Consider the following 21,277-nt stretch of genomic DNA (forward strand, 5'->3'; position numbering starts at 1 on the left):
AGGGAGAGAGGCTGGGCCGGGAGCGGGGCAAGGGCTCGGGGCCTGCCTCTGCCCTGGGGACCGAGGAGCTGGAGAGGGCGGGCCTGGGCTGGACCGCGCCGGTTCGTCAGGCCCCCGAGGGGTCGCGGCCCGAACCGGGTCCTGGAGCCCCAGGGAGACCGGGTCCTCGAAAGGGAAGGGGCAGTGAATGGAGATGAAGACGGGCCAGGCTTTAAGGGGCGGGGGTTGGGCTGGGCAGAGGGAGGACGGAGGAGGGGGGTGGAGGAAGGAGCGGAGAGGGCGAAGAGAAGATGGGGGAGGGGGAGAGGGCAAAGGGTTGAGAGCGGCCTGGAGAGGGTGTGGGGTCGGGCGGAGTCCGCCTCGACATTGGTCCCCCACCCCCACTGTCCGTTACCCTCCGCCAGCATCCTGCCTGCTCAGGAGCCCCCCGAATCCATCTGCTTCCCAAATCCAGCGCGCCCCGGCTACTCCCCTGGCCCTCCGGGCACCATGGCCAGAGGAACCTTTTCACAGTGCAGCTCAGATCCGGACACTGGGCTGTTTCCCACCCTTTGCAGAGTCTGCTCCCACCCTTTGCAGAGTCAACTCCAGATCTTCGCCCGGGCCCTGGGGATCTGTCTGCCCTGACCTCTCTCAGGTCTCCATCTCCTGGTCCCTCTTGCTCAGCACTCCCCCCACACTGGCCTTCAGTGTGGCCAGCAAGCCCTTCCTGACTCCTCAGGGTCTTTACCCTCAGTGTTCCTTCTCCCTAGGCCACTCTTCCTGCCCCCCTTAGCCTAGTAAACTCCATCCTTCCGGTCTAAGATCAAGCACTTTGCTGGGGGAGTCTTCCCTGGCTCCAGACTCCCTGGCCAAGTAAATCCCCCAAGTTTATCGCCTTGCGTACTTCTCCTTCACAACACTTGCAGTTTTACATTTATTTGTGAAAGTTTTAACGTTTGTGTATCCCCCAGATAAGGTCCATTAAGGAAGAGGGTGGTGCCTGCTTTTGCTCATTGTTGAGCCAGTTGTCCAGCATCTCCCAAGGGCCAGGCACTGTAAATATTTATAAATGAATGAAGGACTTGGATTTTGCAGCAGGAAAGCGTTGTGAATTGTGGTCCCTCATGTATAGTACCTGTGGGGGAAGGAAACACAATATTTGAAATGATTTGTGTGTGCCTGGCTTTATGCTGGAGCGATGCTGTCTGATAGAAATATAATGCAAGCCACATTTAAAAAAGTGAAAAGAAACAGATGGAATCAATTTTAATAATCCATTTAACCCAGTATATTTCAAAACATTGTCTTGACATGAAATCAATACAAAAACATTATTAATGGGATATTTTACTCTTTTTTTTTTTTTTTTGTACTATGTCTTTGAAATCCATTGTCTGTCTTACACTTAAGCAGCCCATCCCAATTCATGCTAGCCACATTTCAGGCGCTTGATGGCCACATATGCCTAGTGGCTGCCCTACTGCACTGTGCACTGCTAGACACTATATATCTTATCATGTTTACTCCCTTCTAGAGTCCTTTGAGATCACTGTTGTTGCCTGCATTTTACTGGTAAAAACAACGAAACTCCTAAAAGTTATGTTACCTGCCAGGGGTCATCCTAGAGTTTATGCATGGAGGAGGAAGGATTAGGAACCCATCTCTTCATCCTCAGTGCCTGGCCTCTCGGTATTCCAAGCTGCCGGTAGGAGGTGCCAAGTCTGGGGATGCAGGAAATGGGGACCAAATTCCTTTAAAACAAAGGTACAGTATGCAGCACATTTTAGTGTATTCTAACAGAGATAACGTGTCTGCGTGAATCTGTTACCTGCCTCAATGACTCACGAATAAGAATTATTTGATGTGGCTGAAGAAAAGCCCACAAGGCAGATCCTTCTTTGACCCAGTTCCTGAGCCCACCTGGAGTATATTAGTTGAGCCTGAGATTGTTCCAGGATCTGAGTAGAAAACTTACACACCCTAGAGCACCTCAGAGGCACTGGAAGCACTAGACTTGAGTTTACAGTCTGGTTGTTCAGTTCAGCAATTCCTTACTGCATATCTGCTGTGAGACTAGCATGATGTGAGAGTGTAAAGTCGCAGCCTTCCACAAAGGCATACAGTGTACTTGAAAACACAAAACTGGAACACATAATATTATCAGACACACAGTGTCTGGTGTATGGAAGACCCTGAATCAGTGGTGTGCCAGAGGTGGCTGAGAGGCTGCCCTGACTAAGCTAAAACTTTTAAAAACGTTGACTGGGAACTCCTTTAGGCAGGATAATTTGCAGTTTAACGCAGTCCCTACATGAAGGCTACTTGGCTTATTTACATACCTGCCTGGCTGCTTAAAGGCATTTGAATTTATAACACCATTTGGCATGCTGCTTTAATTTGAGTCACTAGAAAAGATTTGTTGAGCACCTATTATGTGCCAGGCATTGAACTGGCTGCTGCTCCTGACCCAACTATAAAACTCTGCAACATTCTTCAGCTAGGAAATAATAGTACTAAAGCAACACCCAAAGCAATACTTTACCTTTTATATTGATTTTATTCCCCAATGGTAAAATGGTCTCTCATTTTGTCATCGGTATACTTCAGCCTGGCAGGCAGGGCTTTTTTATGTTGGGGAAACATGGTTACAGTGCTGTTGCAACTTCTTCAAGTTCACACAGTTGGAATTAGGCTGACTCTGTGCCAGGTATTATGCTTAAGTCCTTTTCATCTATTATCCAATTTAATCTTCACAAGGATTTTATGAGGTAGGGTTGATTCTGTTCCCCATTTTACAGATAAGGAAATTGTTAGAGCTGGGATCCAAATCCAGGTCTGTCCTGCCCCAGACCTCAGGCCCTGAGTACTTCCTGCCTCCCTGGGTGGTCACAGCTGGAGGAGACTTCAACAATATCTCACCCAACCCCCGCCCCTCAGGTAGATGAGGAGCCATAGCCCTGTAAGGGCTGGCCCTAGTTCATGTGTGGTTGTAACAGAGCTGAGCAGTCAGGTCTCCTGTGCTGCGGTGGGGAGGACTGAAGCGGGAGTTGTAGACCTAGCTCTTTGTCTCTAACTGGCCTTCACCGCTTCTCTGGACCTCAGTTCCCTTCATTGCAAAATGAGAGGCCTGGACTGATTTACACTGAGAACAGAGCTGTGTGTGCTGTTACGGCGGGTAATGAAAGTCAGACCCACAACCTGAGGTTTCATTCACGACCCTGGGCTCATCTCTCCCTACAAAGCACCCTCTCCCTGTGTCACCAGACGATCATTTCCTCCAGGTCATCTGTATTTTTCATCTCAGTTTCTGTTTTCTCTAATGCCCAAAACTGAGGCTAGTGGTCTGTAAACACTGACCTCTTCTAATTCCATCTCTTCCATGAATGGTTAGGGGTTTGGAAAGTTCTAGGCAATGTATATACTTGGTCAGTAGTGTTTTTATTCTCTTGGGTACCCGCTGGAGGGTATTTTGGTGTGGAATTCTGGGCACCATGCCACAGGTGGGGGAGTAGAGCCAGCTTGATGAGTCCCCGTCCCTGGGGTGCTCATGGCCCAGAGCTGTGGTCCCTACCTGGTTGTGGGTTAGAGTCGAGTCGACTGGGGAGTTTTTAAAGGTTCCTGGGCACTTATGTATGATGCACAGCCAGAGCTGAGAACCGTTGGTCTAGAGCCTGCTTCTCAGACATGGGTGTGACCCCCTGAAGAAGTCGTTTAAAGGCGGGTTCTGATTTGGCAGGTCTGGGGTGGAGCTGGTGGTCCCGCACTACTCTAGGCTCCAGGCACTGCCACCGCTGTGTGCAGACCACTCTGAGTGGCAAGAGAAGAGACTGCAAATAGAGAATTATAAATTAGTGGGACGTTCAGGCTTGAATGAAAGACTGGGAGCACAGGTGAGGGTTCAGGTTTACCTGCAGGGAGAGAAATGGGAAAGCCACAGAGAAGGTATTCCAGGCTGAGCTTTGAGGGACAAGTAGGAGTTTGCCAGCTGGAATAAGTGGAGGGAATAATAGCACAAGCAAAAGTACAGACCTTTTATGTTTGAGGGAATAGCCTGGTCTGAGTGGTCTGGTGTGACAAACGGGGTCTGCAAGGGAGGAAACAGCAGAAATAAGCCTGAAAGCCAGGGTGGAGCTGAGCAGTTTAGGCACTATGCTATAAGTGTAGGAGAGTTGTAGAAGGTTTCTAAGCAGCCTAAGAGACTAGGCAGTTCTTAGGTAATTGTTAGGGGAAGCAGCCCAACAGGTACCCTGACCCCACACCCTCTTCACCCTCTTTTGTCTCTAATCAAGTTAGTGATTTTTAACCATGTTTGGGTGAGTCCTTGTGTTCAACAAATTTTAACAACAAAAAAGAGAAACCTCAGCTGCCATTGGTATAAGGGTTCTTCGCAGGGTTTCTGGTAGTAAATGTCAGACCCTGAATCTCTGCGAGCGAATTGCCCTCTTATACCTCCGAGCCTCCTCTATGGCCTGGACTAAGGAAAGTTAAGTCGATTCTCAGGAGATTTCGGAGGGGGAAGGCTGAACTACTGAAATTGTGTCCTTGATTAGAAAGATCTTGTGACCTCTGGTTACCTTCCTGTGTGGTGGGGGTGAGAGTGGGATGGGGCACTCATTCTTTTGCAGGCAACTTATAAACCAAACTTATCCTTGCCTCCCCCACCTAATTAAGAGCAAAAGAATAGGACAAAAAGCACACGCCCTTAAAGGAATGGAGGGAGGGAGGGGAGCTAAAAACCTTTGGCACTCTGAATTCCTGAATAATGGGAAGGGATCATCTTTCACTTCCTTTCTTAATATGAGCTCCCCAGCCCTGCTGTCAGAATGCGGTTCCACGAAGCAGCCACTACATGGGTGATTGATAGAGCTCCACAGAACCTTTTGTAGTGGTGCTGATTTTATAAGCACGCCTTCCAGAAGCCACTTAGAGAGTACTCCATTGGAGATAGCAACATTCCCATTTTTCTCTTGTTTTCCCAGCTTTGCCTTTGAACGTCTTGGCATTCATGCTTGTGCTCTATGGTGAAATTATCTTCAGATCAGTATGGGCCTGCTTTGTTGCATTTTGAGTTTTCTAGATCATCTTTGTCTCGGTAATACTTTAAAGGGTGTGGGAGGACAGTGAGTAAAGAGCGCTTTAATCCAGAAGGGACAAATGACTTCTTTGCCCACTGGGCCTGGTTGTGGAACTACAGCACACTTACCTTGGCCATTTTCTATTAACTCTGTAGTACTGCTGAGTGGTGGAGCAAGAGGCTATTTATAACCCCAAGAATTTTGCAATGTTATTGAATTGCTTCGACCTAATTTCCACTTCCCTTCTGAAATAAAAATGAAGAGGGTAAGCAGATATGTGTTAGAAGGGTTCCCTGTTAGGAGATCCTTTATCCTGCAAATATTTTCTGGAGAACATTATTACTTCCACTCTCTCCTGATGTTTTCATGAGAGAAAAGCAGGGGGGTAATTTCACTTAACTGGAGTCAGAAGTGCTAAATTGGATTTTCCAGGGAGACATTTGTTAATGATGGCTATGGAAACAGATTTTAAATAATGGGCATACTGTGTAGATTGGCAGTTTTAAGGTGGTGAGACGTGGAAGGAACACCAGACAGCCTGACCAGCTCATGCCGTTGCCTTCACGTTTGGAGCCAGCCCTGATTCATAGGAGTTGAGGAACTCAGAGCAATTGGGTTTGAGTGGACACAGATGCTTACTGAAACTTAACTCTATGCAAGGTGCTTGCTAGGTTATGAGACTCTAGGGTTATCTCTGTCCTAGAAGAGAGGCTGGTGAAAAAGAGAGATGTGTAAATATATAACTGTAGTAGAGTCATGATTGTATCCTCTAGAGAGGTGTGAACAGAATTCTGGGAGAACACAATGGAGAAAAAGGGGAGGAAGCTAGGGGATGGCACAGAGGGGAGGGGACATTTCAGCTGGATTTTACAGCTTCAATAGGAGCTTTCCTTACAGTCAAAGCAAGGAAGAGAATATACAGAGGTAAAGAAGAAATGAAGGAATGTGGCCTGCCTAGTTGTAGAAATAGCGGGTAGTCCAGGCAGGTCTGGGCTAGATTTGGAGGAGTGAATACCCTGCCAGGGAGTGTGGAATGCCATCTGTAGACAGTGGGTGCTGTTATCTGTTACACTAATGAGCTCTTTTTATATACATAGCTTATCTTCAGTATGCTTTAGATTCAGATACAGCAAACCATAAATTTCCAGGGAGCACTTGCTGTGGGCCAGTTACAGCACTACCTGTTTTCACATGAGCTTTTAAGGAACACCAGACTGCCTAGGATCAAACTCTGGCTGTGCCACTTATCAGCGTGTGACAGTGGGCACGTGCTCCTTAACTTTTCTGTGACTCCACTGTCTCATCCTTTAAGTGGATATAGTCACATACCACACAGGGTGCAGTGTGGGTCGAATGGATGTATGGAACGCACTCAACAGATCCTGCACAGAGCACTGTGTCGCTGTTAGCTGTTAATAGCATCCTCCTCATCATCAAAGGAAGTGTTGTGTAGCGGGGAGGAAACTGACTTTGTAGTCAGAAAACAGGCCTGAGACCAGTTCTGATGGGATCATTCATCCCTCCTTCCCTTCCTTCTTTCCAGCCTTTCTTTTTTTTGACAAATTTTTCAACCTATTTTAATCCTCAGTCACCTCACCTACAAAAAGGAAGTGTTTTTCAGAGTTCCTGTGAGTAACAACCATAATAATGTATGTAGAAGATATGCTATACGTTACTATTATATATACAATGTGTAACTGATTAGTTTTAAACAAATCAAACTTACCTAAGTGAGTTTCACTCTTCATTAGCTCAGCCATTATTAATTAAGAGACTGAATGCCATCCTCTTATCACTTATGTATGATACTGCTATCTAATCTGACTTCCAGTTTTAGGATTCCTTCATAACTTAGAGTCACTCTCACAGCCTTGACTTAGTCGCAATGAATGGAAACACGGACTACCTTAACTTAGAGGCATTTTATTGAAAAGATACAGGGGGAGTTTTATGGACCCCAAGGGAAGGAAGTATAGCCCTGGAATCTGAAAGTCATCAGATGGTGGCTTTTCCCCCACTTTCTAGAATTTTGTGGGATTGGTTTCTGGTCTCCACGTGTGTGTCTGTCTCTGGGTTCTCTCTGCAGGCCAGCTTCCTCTGGAGGCTCTTGGTTTTTGCTTTTCCATAGCTTTGGCTTGTGAGTTAGGGCTTGCCGTGGTACCTACTCTGACACGGACTGTGATCTTACTGTCCCATCCACTTACCATCCACCTTCCTTAGTGTGTTTGTCTTTAGTTTGAGAGAAAACAGTTTAGCCCAGCAAAGGTCAGTGAACATCCCGGTCTCACCAGCTGTGGCAGAGTTGGGGAGGGGGCGATATAGTACAGACATGGCTGCCTACATTTTGTGGGACAGTGCAGTATAAAGCTTTTATATATTGCTACAACTTGAATAACTTCTGACAGTTTCTGACCATACCTGCACATACTGCAGGAATGCAATTCAATTCTGACTCAACTACTCGGAGTTAGGCCAGACGGCACAGATTGAGGGCACCATCACAGGTTTGGGCGCCTAGGCCACTTGCAGTTCTCTCCACTTGGCTATAAATTTGGGGTTCCCACTACCCCCTCAGATTTGATAGAAGACGTGATGCTAGAACAACTCACAGAACTCACTGAAAGTGATATACTTATGATTATGGTTTTATTATAATAAAAGGATACAAATAAACCAAAAGAGGACCCTTGTAGGGTAAGGTCTGGGTGGGTCTCGAATGCAGGCTTCGGAGTCTTTTCCGTGTGGAGTCAGAAATTATCACCCTCCCTGCACAGATATATTATTATCCCTCAGGGACGCTCCCTAGAGCTTCAGGTGCCCCAACCTTATACGGGGGTTTCAGTACAGAGGCATGATTGGTGGAATTGATGTCCAAGGGGTTCCACTCGGTCTCCAGCCATCCCACCCCAAAGGTGAGGGAGGTGGGGCTGAAAGGCGGTGGCTCAAAGCCCCAACCTCATCACAGCATTGGTGTCTCTGGTGTGCCAAGCTCCTGCCTCACAGCTGCAGGCGAGGCTCACCCACCCTGTCCTCTCATTGGCATATGAGCTATCAGATGTGGTTCTGGGCCCACCAAGAATAAAAGAAGATATGATATCCCTGTCATGGGAAATTCCAAAGACTCAGAGGTTGTCTCTCCAAGGAACTGGGGCAAAGACTACAAGCAGATTTGCTGAGAATGGGAACTTAGGTGGGTGCTAATCATTAGGATCTGCTGAGTAATATTAGTGGTTGCAAATCCATATGCTTTAAAATGATACGAGTTTTTGGAAACATCCTTTAGACCTTCAATATTAAATTTGATAAAGAGACAATCAGCCTAGGAAATGGCATCTGTGGTCAATATAAAACATATATAAAATCATGAATTTTGGCTTATTTCCAAAAATAGTATCCAGAAAGGAGTTCCAAAAAATTTGTTTCATAGCAGCACCATGAGAATGAAGGTGCAGGTTTTTTGATGAGGACTTTGAAATGGGCAGTCCTTACTTAGATTTAAGTTCTGATTTAGAATCATTGACTTTTAGACTCGGAAGGTAGGCCCTTAGAAATGCTTTAGTTCGGCATTCCCATCTTACAGTAGAGAAAACTGAGACTGTGTAGAAGGGACACAGACTTGATCACCTAAGCCCTTGGTGACAGAAGTAAGATTAGGCCCCGAGGCTTCCTTCAGAGAGAAAATGATCCCAGCTCCGCGCTTTCTGCTCTGTCTCCACTGCCTATTTATTTAAAAAAGCAGTAGCAGCTAAACTAAAAAACAAATGATCTAAAAATAAATTGATCTCGTTATGGTGAGCAAAAAGAACCCATATGATACAATTCCATTTGTATGAGGCATAAAACAGGCGAAACTAATCTGTGGTGATAAAAGCCAGAAATAGATGCTCCTTGCAGGGCAGGAGAGTTCAGGATTGACTGGAAAGGGATACAAGGGCGTTTCAGGGGTGATGAAAATGTGCAATATTTTGTTTGGGGTAGTGGTTACAGAGATGGATTTATATGAACATACACACACCATGAATTTTATTGTACGCAAATTATATCTCAGGCTTCCTAAATCCTGCAGATATGCTAATAAGGTAAGCTTAAAAGTTAAGTGATTTGCCATAGGCATGTAGTGATTCATGGTACCTACTACCCTTGGAATTTCTCCCTGCCTTGTTAGGGCCAGCTTCGTTGCAAAAGACCTTTCCTGGACCTGTAGGCAAGGAGTGTAAATATACATTGAAATCATCCATCAGTTGAGTGACTTCTCTTTATCAGCTCTCAGAGTGAGAATGCTTTAGTTACTGCTTGGAATACCACTAAGCTAGCAGTGTTGCCTAGGATACTGATCACATGGACCCAACTTCCAGACTTGTTCAAAACGATTTCTTTTCCTTTATTTTGGAGACAAGTGGGGGAGGGGGTTGGAGGTACTTCCAAAGTCTTGTGCTTCTGCTCCTATAAGAGGGGCCTTTGTGTGAGGGTGTCTCATCTCCCTACATTTGAGCCCTAACAGTCCTTGCCCTTGGCAGTAGGGACTAAAATAGCATTTCCTGTCCCAGTTCTCTTCCCCATTTTCTGAACTCTGCATCATCCCACACAGAGGATTTTGTCCTTTGAGAGAGGAGGAGTGGCAGCAGTGAGTAGGAGGAGGCAAGAGAACATGTGACCGGGCTCTGCTGACACTGGATCTTCCTGGGATGAAGCTGAACAGAAGTAGGTTGGCTCGTTCAGCTACCCACTCAACCCAGAAAAGGTTGTGTCTCTTCTTACCTGTTGTAGAGCATATGCTTCACCCCTGTCAAGATCCCAAGACAGAAATACGTAGTAAATAAGCCCTTCTACCACAAAGTCCTATTGACCATTAAACTGAAGTGTCACCATGGCAATTTATACCACTGGCTGATCTGCAGCTGATAGATTGGATTGTCCCATTCCTACTTGCTGATTTAATCTAAAGAGACAAAAGCCGAAGTAGAGGCTGTGGTATGATTGAGGAAAGTTTAAACCAAGGAGTTTCATTGTCAGCTTGCACTGAATATTAAGATTCTCCAAAATTTATAACCAGAGTGAGAAAATGGAGGCAAACTCTGACTTTTTCTTTCTTTGTGATTCTCTCTCTACGGGCAGCTCTGTCTTTCTAGGTGTCTTGGTGAAGTAGGGCCCACTGGAAGCAATGCCACCACCATCAGACATCGTCAAAGTGGCCATTGAGTGGCCAGGTGCTAATGCTCAGCTCCTTGAGATTGACCAGGTAAGCTCCTAAAATGAGAAGCAGTGATGCCAAGGGAGGGATCTGGGGAGCACATGGCAGAGGATGCCCTTAGGGGTGGGAACCATTGGCCTCAAGAGTAAGAACTAGTGACAGGAAAGCTGAACTCTGGGCCTGCTCCTCTTGTGGAAGGCCAGTCACCACGGCTTGGGAGAGGCTTCCTCTTCAACAGGAGGTATCAGAGAAATCCATTCTCAGGCCCCCAGTTGATGCGTGATAACCCACTGGTCAGAATCTTGGCATGTCTAGGCTGTGGTTGTTGGTTAAGGATCTCTCTCTGTCTTTCAGAAACGGCCCCTGGCATCCATCATCAAGGAAGTTTGTGATGGGTAGGTTGAAATGTCCCTTATTTTGGACAATGGCGGCTACTTAAATGCAGTCCTGAAGATTAAAGGAGCACTACCAGATCTCAGAAGAAATTCTGCCAAAGAATTTTCAGTTAGTCTAGTCCCCAGTATGGGGTTTCCATGGCGCATGGCCTTAAGAACGAGGTATAGTTAATGAGGATGTCCCTAAGACTCCCATAAATCTACCCTTTAGGTCTGGGAATGCTGTGTTTGAAGTCCTGGTAGGATTTAAGACCACAATTTATGTACCTCTTTTTGTAATACCATTGTTTACAAAAAGCTAAAAAGTATATATATTTTTAACATCTCAACCTAAAGCTCTGGAGTTTTTTCTCCTTGTACTCCAAAGAGGCCAGCCGCCCCTCTGAACAACTCTATTGAAAATTGTTTATTTTCAGCTTCTTACCAGCCCAGAGGAATGTTCAAATGGGATATACTGTGTTTCTCTTTCATAGGTGGTCACTGCCTAACCCGGAGTATTATACCCTCCGTTATGCAGATGGTCCCCAGCTCTACATCACTGAACAGGTTGGTCTAGGAAGGAGCAGAAGTCTTACAGGCCCTACTTTGAAATGAACCGCCCTATTTATCTTACCTTGCATCCACTCATTGGGTGAAAAGCTGTTCCTTGGGCAGATTGGGAAGTGCTGTCTGTTCTCCTCTGGCTAGAAGAATTTGGCTTTTGCTTTCTGAGAACTGAGGGTGCATGAGGAGAACTTTAGAAGCTCTTTGCCAAAAAACAGGGAAAAAAAGGGTCTGACTGAAGAGTTGTACCTACTTAAGAATGAACAAGAGTTCTTATTGCTTCAGCTTGCTTACACAGTTTTCATATTTTATATTACTGTTTTTCTCTTTCCTGTGTAGACTCGCAATGACATTAAGAATGGGACAATCTTACAGCTGGCTATCTCCCCGGTAGGTCATCTGCCTTCCTTAAGGGTCCATTCATTTAGCAAATTCGAACACCTACCATGGGTCAGCCTCTTCTAGAAATTCAGGCTACGGAGATTAAAAAGTCAGTCTTCACTCTTGCAGCCTAGAGAAGGATAAGCAAACAAATAGAATTCAGAGCTTCTCTCAAGGTCCTTATGAGAAAGCTGCTTAGGGTGCTGTAGGAACACAGAAAAGGGACCACCTAACTCAGCCTGGGGGTTTGGGGAGGACTTCCCAGAAAAGGGGATGCTTTGCCCACATGTTGAAGAATAAGCAAGAATTATCTGGAAAAAGAAGAAAATGAAAAGTATTCAAGCAGAGAGCTCAGCAAATGCAAGAACACAGAGATGTGGGTGCCTGTGATGTGTTTGTGGACGGTAAGCGTGTTGGATGGCTGAGGGGCTGCTTGCAGTCGTTGAGAGGTCAGGTTCCAGGATGACCTGTTCATGGGTTTGGACTTTATCCTGAAGGAAAACATGGAGGGCATTGAAGGATTTTAAACAGAGGGATGAGCCATGTTTAGATTTATGTTATAGATCACTTCAGTGAATGTGGAAGACGGGCTAGCAGAAGAAAGGTTGGCCGTGGGAAGACCATTTAAGAGGCTAATGAGGAATATTAGCAGCCTAATAAAGGCAAGTGGCAATGGAGATGAAAGGCTGATGTGAAAAATGTTTAGAAGGCAAACTTGATAGTCATCACCAGATGTGTAAGGAAAGTGGAGAGTACACGATGACGCCCTGATTTCTGCAAGAGCAGCCCTTAAAGGTGACTAAGGAAGCAACCACAAGGATGAAAAGAAAACCAGCAGTGGAGGGCAGGGAGAGCTTCAGGATGGAAGAAGGGTGGTCTGCAGTTTTTAATGAGCAGAGGGATTGAGGGGACTGAGACAGAAAACTACCAACCTCGGAAGTCAGGAGATCACTGGTGGTCTTTGGGAACGGATTTGGTGGGTGCTTGGGTAGAGGTCAGATTACAGTGGTTGCATAAAGGAAAAATGGAAAAGTGAGGACCTTGAACTTAGCACTTTGTGAAGAAGCTTAGTTATAGAGGAAGTAGATAGAGAAGGTGGTGACCTAAGGGGGGGGTGGACTTACAAAGATGTGCTTAAAAATAGGTAAAACATTAATATATTGAAAAAATCAGAAAGATCAAAGATAAAATGAAAGGTCTCCCTTCCACTCCTCCCCCCATCTTCTCAGTTTCCTACCTCCTCCTACCCTCCAGTTAGTAACTTCTGTTGCAGTTCTTCAGGTGTTCTTGAAAATGTTAAGGTGGAAGAGATACGAGTCTGTTTATAAATAGTATAAGAGAGTCAGTAAAGAGGAAATGTTGAAAGTGCAGGAAAGAAGGGAATAGGACTGGACTCGCTCACAACTGGAGGGACCCAAAGTCCAGGCAGAGGGATTCCCTCTGACTGCGTAACTCCTGAGGCAGAGGATCAAGATTTGGCATAGCTTTGGTCACTTTGTAGAAGGGCTGCCGGAAAATGACGCACATGATGGCACTTGTCTTTTCAGCAAGGAGAGAGACAAAACTCATTTCAGAGGAAAGGAAGTAAAGCTGTGTTAAAAGTAGTGAGCATTTAGAATAGCCATGGAGGAGAATGGAATAAGAACTGCCTGCTTGGTTCCATGACCAAAGTGCCCACTGAGACTGTGAATTTATAGTGGTACCCACCTGCACAATTACGGGGTTTTCCCCAGAAAAGCCTGAATATAGCCTTTCCTAAGCCAGGATGTGGATTTAAGGGCTTCCGAACACTTGTATTTTGCTAAGTACTTTGTATACATTCTATCATTTAATCCTTGGAAGCATTAGATGTTGTGGGTATTCTTAATATCCCCATTTTGAAGATGAGGAAACTGAGGCTGGAGTAGTTAAATAACTTGCCACTTGTGACACAACTAAAAGGTGGCCGAGTGGCCCGCCACATAGGTCTGCTTGATCCAAGGCCAGGATTCTTCCTATTATGAGCTCTGCCTCCCTCTCTTCTGAACTCTTCTCATCTTAAGTCATTTATCTCTCCTAAGTGCTGCTAATTAATATGACAGCCTGGGTGTTACTGATTTCTGTGGAAGTGCCAAAACATTTTACAGACCTCTTGCACAGAGGAGTTGACTTTCCCAGAAACACATTTCTCCCTGGAAAGGAGGCAGCAGCCCAAAAATGCTGTCGCAGGAAGAAAACTGAATTTGGGGTTGGAAGTTTCTGAGTGATGCAGACCAGTGCCCTTCAAATTGTTCTATCCTGTGACCTTTCCTCGTGCTTCACGTTTCTCCGTGTCCGGGACCCTGGAGGATGTCTGTACCCTCAAGGGTGGTGTGCTACTAAGGGCCCTCTTTGTAACAGCAGAAGAGCACAGGCGACGAGGAGAGGGGTGAGCAGACCTTGACTTCCTGGCCAGCAACAGGAACTGACTTCCAGTCACATCTTAGCACTGTGACGAAAAATAGAGACCTAGGGAACGATTTTTGCTCTCAAGCCTCCTCCAGTCTAGCGGAGAATAATCAGTAAACACACACAGAAATGGGGAATGATGAAAGGTAAGTTGGGAAGTACTGACAATAATATGTTCAGCAAAAGGAAAGATTAGGGACATTAGAGGAATTATTTTAGCAGTAGCTTAAAAAAAGGAGGCCAATAACCTGACTAGGAAAAGTTCTTAAAGTAAGAGGAGGTTTTGCTTTAACCAGTCAGTGTTTTTAAAAAGCTATTTTGAAATTGACTGCTTCGGGCTCCTGGATATTCTTAAGTTTCCCTAGAACTTTCATTTTGAGGAAGATTGATAAGGACTTTGAGAGAAATTTTAAAAACAAAACACAACATCGTTACGCTTGTCACATTTTAGGATTGAAAGGGACCTCACAAGTTACCTGATTAAATTCTCCACCTAATGCAAAAATCCCTTCTATAACATTTTTGACAGGTGGTTGTTTAAACTCTACTTGGTTGCTTCCAGTGACAGGGAACTCAGTACTTCAAGAGACAATCTATTCCATTTTATGACAGCATTAATTAATAGAAACATGTCCTATACTGAACAAATATCCATTTCTCTGTGACTTGCCATGAGTTAGTGGAACTGTCATCAATCTCCTACATCTCTCTTCTGTTCCCTTGGTGGAAGTTTCTTTTTTTAATCCATAGATCAGAGTAGTACAGAATGAATACTGATAGCTACAGTTGGCCACCATTGGTCTTGGCACACTAGTAGTTTCCTGATTGATTCAATAAACATTTGTTTAACAACTCCTAAGTAGTGTGAAAAACTAGTTCTGCCTCAGGCTTGGATGTCCACAGAAAGGCCCTATGAGCTCTCTGCAGAGTAGGAGCCTGTCTCAGAAGCAGATGGCATACATCTTGTCCCTGGTCTCATAGTCCCGGGCCGCACGCCAACTGATGGAGAGGACCCAGTCATCCAGCATGGAGACCCGGCTGGATGCCATGAAGGAGCTGGCCAAGCTCTCTGCCGATGTGACCTTCGCCACCGAGTTCATCAACATGGACGGCATCATTGTGCTGACGCGGCTGGTGGAAAGTGGAACCAAGCTCTTATCCCAGTGAGTGTCCAGTGTGCAGGCTTGTTCCAGGAGCTTTCACACTCCGCAGGGCATCCTGTTCTTGCTTTCCATTGAGTCTGAAAAGGTATTTATTGAATACCTAGATACAGACCAGTGGGTCAATCACTGGGGTCCCCACAGAGAGATATAATTCACTCTTGTGGTCTTAAATCTTGAAATTGTTGGGAAGCAATGCAAGTGCTTACAGATTAAGAAACAATACAAAACAGTACATGAACAAGTGCCACCTGAGTGGTAAAGAGAGGTGCTGAAGAAGTCAGGAAAGAGAGTGGTCAGTCCATGAAAAGGCCTGTTAGTTTATGGGAAACGCTTGGCAGGATGGGGGTTAGTGAGCAGACTGTTCACAATCTACCAAAACAAGTGTGTCTGTTCTTAACCATTCCTCTGCCCCCCTCCCTCTGTAGTCACCGCCCTACCCCATTCACACAAACTCACATACATGGGCCTTCCTTAGTTTTTACCCCATCCCCTTCCCCATTTCCCTAACGCATGTTTTCCCAGGGAGGAGGAGATCCAGAACTGTGCCATAGACTAGGAACATCTTTATAATACTCCCAAGTGTCAAGATGAACACAAAGCTCTGCCTCGTTGTGATCAGCAGTGAAGAAACAGATGTCGTAGATTCTCATCTAAGTCTCTGAAAACTAATCCGGCAGACAGTGAGTCAGAAATCTTTCAGCCAGTAGATCAGCTATTAAGGTTTTCATCTATACTGAGCACCTAATCACAGATATTTGTTTTAAGTCTTGGCTGCTCAAGCTGCACTGAAGCTCTGCAGCCTTAGGCTGCCATCAGCACCGACATGTGATTTCTGCAGTCTCCCAAGAGTGTAGGATTGGACTGGCCCTAGTTTCCTCTTCTTTAAATGGGGATGAAAATACTTACCTTGCAGTATTGTTGTGAGAAATATGCAAATGAGAAAATTATCTGGACATGCTTTGTAAATGGGAATATGGTTAATTATAGAGTACAGTACAGATGTATAAAGAATTGTATGCATAAGGAGGAGAGACAAAGGAGAGAAAACATTTAATCCTTACATTATGCCAGTACTAGACTAAGTGCTTTGCATATGTTGTTGTCTTGCCCTCACCATACCAAGAGAGGTTAAGTTAATGCTGAGATTACAGAGAAAAAAAGTGAAGTTGGAGAAGGTAAAATTTGCATGGTTGGTAAACGATTGACTAGGAATTAAACACACACCCACACTTTGTGCCCTTCTGCACTCTGCTGCCTCTCGGCCTGAAAGTTTACATGGAACGTAAGCTCACCAAGGTCCCCCTAATAAGTGTTGGGTTTGACAGAGGTCTGACATCTGCTGTGGTCTTGGGAAATAAGATACGTGATTCTCTTTCCCTGAGATAAGGCAGTTTTGAAATCACCCAGCAACCTTTTCTTTTCAATGATAAATACCTGAGCGAAATTTGCTCCACACCTAGCTAGCGTCACACAGGCCCACTGACTAATGTCCCATAGGGTGCTTCCCTTTAAATCTACCCTGTGGTGCTTGCCTTTTCACCTGGGTTCCTGGTTCTGAGTTTTTATATTATTTTGTATGTATTTTCCACATATCTCAGCTACAGTGAGATGCTGGCCTTCACCCTGACTGCCTTCCTGGAGCTCATGGACCATGGCATTGTCTCCTGGGACATGGTTTCCATCACCTTTATCAAGCAGGTGAGGCCTCTAACATTCTTTTTTTTTCCCGGCCTCAGTTGTCAGTTGTTCTCTGGGTTTTAGAGGAGATGGAAGCAATGCAGCCATTGTGGTAAGGTGGCTTTATGTTCCTGGGGACCAGATTTCTCATCCTCAGCCCCTTATCTTCCTGTGGCTCTGAAAGATTTACCCTGTTATATCCCCAAAATCTTCACTGGGAATATAGAACTAGGCCCTCAGAACTGAGTTATGGTCAAAGTCGAATTGAATTGCTAATGAAACCTGAAATAAAACCATTCAATCAGTACTATCCTTAAGTTTTCTGACCTGCTTCTGAGCGCTCTTCGCTGTGGATAAAGAATATTCATTTCATTTGCCTCCCATTTTCACTTCTGCCTCCTGTTTACAAATCCACAAAGTAGGCTGTTTGGATTGTCAAATTAAATTCAATGGGTGGGAAGAGAAGGCAAACTAGTTTTGCCCTTGTTTCTTCTACAGGAAGGCACAATGTCAATTCAGAAAACTGAACTAAAAAGCAGTGAACAGTAGATTTAATAAATGACCCAGGGTTTAACCTCTCATTGGGTTGGGATGTTTTGATTTGGGGTGTTGGGCATTTGGCAAAAGCGAAATAACAGTGTATCAAGGATATTATAATGGGGACTCAGAAGAGGGAGTAAAGACTTCAAGGCTCTTATCACTTCTCAGAATCTGTAATGCTTCATTGTGTATAGGGAAGAAGTCAGGAGAATAGAGTACATGTAGGTAAAATGAAATCCCAATATCAGTAAGATCCTCTGCTGTCTGCACCTGAATCCTTACTCTGAAAAAGGATTAAGAGCTTAGATTTTGAGGATCTGATTAACTGGTTACTGTAATCTGAGATTGAGTTATCCATGCCTAAGGGATCGCTGGCATATTGGCCAGGTTAGCCAGAAACCATGTCTCACTGTCCACCTAGTTGAAACTACCCAAATGTAGGCATCATGCCTAAGAGGAGAGAACCTTCAAGGACTAGGATCCAACTCCTAAGCCAGCCAGCTCTCCTGGGCCCTAAGCTCCCCAACTGATTTTTCCTGGTCTGGGTTTAGATCGCAGGGTATGTGAGCCAGCCCATGGTAGACGTGTCAATCCTTCAGCGGTCCCTGGCCATCCTGGAGAGCATGGTCTTGAACAGCCAGAGTCTGTACCAGAAGATAGCAGAAGAAATCACCGTGGGACAGCTCATCTCACACCTCCAGGTGTGAGTAGGAGACCCTGCACTACTGCCCTTCACTTGTCCCTTCACTTCTCTCCTCTTACTTTGTTTCTCTTCCAGTCCCACCTCTGTGTTGTTTATATTCCAAATGGCGTGTTCATTTATCACCTCTTCCATACTACTGCCAGAATTCTTTCCATAAGTCTGATTTGATCATGTTTCTGCTTAAAACCCTCTACTAACTCTCCTTGGCCCATAGGAAAAAGTGAAATTTTCCCGAACCTTCTCAACCTCCCCTTGTACCATTTTGGTACAAGGTAGAATTTAATACTTCCTCCTCTATGGGCCCAATAGTCTCATCTATACTCATTATAATAATATTTATATAAAAGACTATATTTTAATTATCATTCACCCATTTTAAACTTTGAGCTTCCTGAGAATGGGGACAATTCATTTTTTATCCCCTTCCCTGATTTCAAAAGAAGCTCAGTTAGTGTTTGGTGAATGAGCGCTCACTGAATTAATGATCTACTGTGGAGGGTGCCAGGAAGTGACACGTAGGGCCAGGTTCAGGATGACATCGTCTCTAGTCCAGAGCCAGGCCCCGCTGCAGACCCGTTCTCTGCCTTCAGCAGTCACCTTGCCATCCCTTCTGGCCTTCTTTTCCTCATCTATAAACTGGGAAGCATCAAAGGAGATTAAAAAAAAGGCCTACCAAGGGGCCAGCACAAGATAGGTATTCAATAAATTCAAGGGATTTTTGCTTTTGTTTGTTTTTTTTAAGAAGTTTATCACGTCCTAAAACATTTTACCAGGTTATGAACAAAGCCAGTGGGCCAGTGAGCCCTTAGGTGTACCACTTTTTCCTCTCCGTTCTTTTTGCTTCACTTCCAGCCAGTATACACTTCGAGATTGGACTTCCCACAACAAGGCTGCAACACTGCTAATTTTCATCTCGAGCTTATTGGACATTACCAGAGCGCTGTTCCGTGAGAAACCACGGCTCCCAGATTTGGATGTTTTATCATTGCCCTGTCTCCACTCAGCTGTGCTTCCAACCTATTCTTCCCACACGTCCAAGTTAATAAACACCATAAGATTTGCCCTCTCTGCTTTCTTTTCCTTTATTTGTAGCTCAGATTTCTGCTGTGACTATTAAGGAGTTTTCCAGTATTAGCCTTTATACCAAAGAGCCAAAAAGATTGATGGAACTGAGAAGGGCATTATAAACTCCAGGGTAGAAAGTTCCTATTTTCCTATTCTTGTTTCTCTTTGTTTGCTTGTCCCTGAGCTGGGAATGGCCCCAGCTGCCTCCCTCAGCATGACAGAGGAGGATGGCATTTTTTAGGGGCCAGTCAGTGCATACTTTCCGCCCACAGCTGCCATGGAAAAGTGTGTCCTCTGTTGGTTGGGCTGAGAGATACGCGATCCAATAGATGCCAGGGTACCCCTGGCTGACCAGGAAGCTCATCAGGCTCCTTTATAAAGAGAACTACAGAATGGACCCTTTGCATGGCCAGCAAACACTTGTCAAGTGCTAGGATTATATTGGGTTTCTGCCTTCAGGCTTTTAAGATTCCAGAGAATAGCTGAAGGTATTTGTTTAAAATAAAGTAAAATAATGGGTGGTGGTAACGGTTGCACACCATTCTGAGTGTAATTAACACCACTGAACTGTACTTGAAAGTGGTTGCAATGGGAATTGTTAAGTTGTATATATGACACTACATTAATTTTTTTAATTGAGATAAAATTCATAATCAATGACTGAAAATACAGAAAAGCACAGAATGTGACTTAGTTGTCCATTATTCCACCTCCAGACATGCAGCTGTTAGCATTAAATTGAATATCCCTCCAGTCTTTTTTTAATGCATAATTTTAACAAAATTAAAATCTTACTATATGTATTATATGTACCTTATATTTTTACTTCATATATTCTGAACATTCCCCATGTCAAACATTTTTCTAAAAGAGTAGTTTTAAGTCATTTTTGCATCCCAGCCTCTGAAAATCCAGTAGCAGTTATAGACTTTCACCTTCTTAGGAAAAAAAAATGTAGATATCTGACTACACAGAAACATTTCTGTACCATTTCTGGGGTGCCCAGACCATTTAAGTTCATTTCTGAATTCCAGATTAAGACCCTTTACCCTAAGTCATGATTTTTAATGACTACTTAGGATTCTAATATACATAAACAGATTCATTAACAGAACATTTGGATTATTTACAGCTTTTTCTTTTTTTAATAGTGTTTTAATGAAACCCTTCATGAATAAATCCTGTACACTTCTCTGATTACTTTTTTAGGATAAATTCCTATTAGCGAAATTTCTGGGTTAGTGAGTGTGCCCACTTTTTAGGCTTTTGAACCAGCCCCAGACTGCTATTTGATTAAAATCTGTGAGTGATTTTTAAAACTATCTCTAAACACCATCTTGCTTTTCAGTCTTCTGATCTCCTCTGCCTTCTCTCTCCATTGACCCAGCTCCAACCAGGAGATTCAGACCTACGCCATTGCACTGATTAACGCGCTTTTTCTGAAGGCTCCTGAGGACAAACGACAGGTCTGTGGCTGCCTTTTCAAGCATTTTCATCTGAGTTTTTCTAAGAGAATTCTCATCATACCCATCCCTCCCCTTTGTTGTTCTGAGTGCAGAATCCATCCATTTTCCCAAATTCCTTCTTCCTGTCCTTCTGTGGTCAGCCCCACAGAGTGGCTTTGCTAAGGAAGATCCCGGGTGAGACCCGTGAGGCGAAATCAGCTGGGCCTTAGAGTTGACCAGGAGCCCATGAGCTTTTTCTCTAAAGGGCAAGTTAGGAAATAGCTTTGTGGGTTTGTGGTCTATGTGTAATTACTCAACTCTGCTGTGGTAGCTGAAAGCACCCTCAGACAGTACATATACCTAATGGGGGTGGCCATCTTCCAATCAAACCATATTCACAAAAACAGAGCCCAGCCTAATATGGCCGTAGTTGGCTGATCCCTAGGTTAGAGGACCAGGAAGGGAGAAGAGAACCTCTGGGCCTCACTGTTGAGACCAGAGGTTCAAAACATATGAAATCTTTATTCGAGGAAGTGAGAGTGGAAGGACTTAGCACTAAGTTTTATGTGTAAAAGTTCTCTGATTAGGGTTCTCTTCTTTTCCCCTGTTAATTAGCTGTGTGATATATGCAAATCAGTTTGCTTCTCTGAACCTCAGTTTCCTCACCTGTAATATGGGAACAACAACATC

The 21,277-nt window shown here is 44.6% G+C and overlaps 1 protein-coding gene across 7 annotated transcripts in view; it reads left to right on the forward strand.

Moving 5' to 3' along the window:
- The window catches only part of ELMO2 (engulfment and cell motility 2), a 37,270-nt gene that overhangs the window by 153 nt on the left and 15,840 nt on the right, over window positions 1-21,277 (forward strand). For 3 of the 7 annotated variants that reach the window (XM_077167772.1, XM_077167776.1, XM_077167777.1), the window contains exons 2-10: window positions 9,646-9,758; window positions 10,173-10,296; window positions 10,603-10,643; window positions 11,117-11,189; window positions 11,526-11,576; window positions 14,976-15,157; window positions 16,756-16,855; window positions 17,926-18,077; window positions 20,530-20,608. In XM_077167772.1, the coding sequence (XP_077023887.1) occupies window positions 10,219-10,296; window positions 10,603-10,643; window positions 11,117-11,189; window positions 11,526-11,576; window positions 14,976-15,157; window positions 16,756-16,855; window positions 17,926-18,077; window positions 20,530-20,608 (756 nt within the window). In that variant the 5' untranslated portion in view covers window positions 9,646-9,758; window positions 10,173-10,218. Of the gene's footprint in view, window positions 1-9,645; window positions 9,763-10,172; window positions 10,297-10,602; window positions 10,644-11,116; window positions 11,190-11,525; window positions 11,577-14,975; window positions 15,158-16,755; window positions 16,856-17,925; window positions 18,078-20,529; window positions 20,609-21,277 lie in introns of all 7 variants that reach the window. The other 4 variants (XM_077167775.1, XM_077167778.1, XM_077167774.1 and 1 more) reach the window with 4 other exon arrangements.

Source organism: Tamandua tetradactyla, chromosome 1 (genome assembly GCF_023851605.1).
Source record: "Tamandua tetradactyla isolate mTamTet1 chromosome 1, mTamTet1.pri, whole genome shotgun sequence".
NCBI lineage: Eukaryota > Metazoa > Chordata > Mammalia > Pilosa > Myrmecophagidae > Tamandua > Tamandua tetradactyla.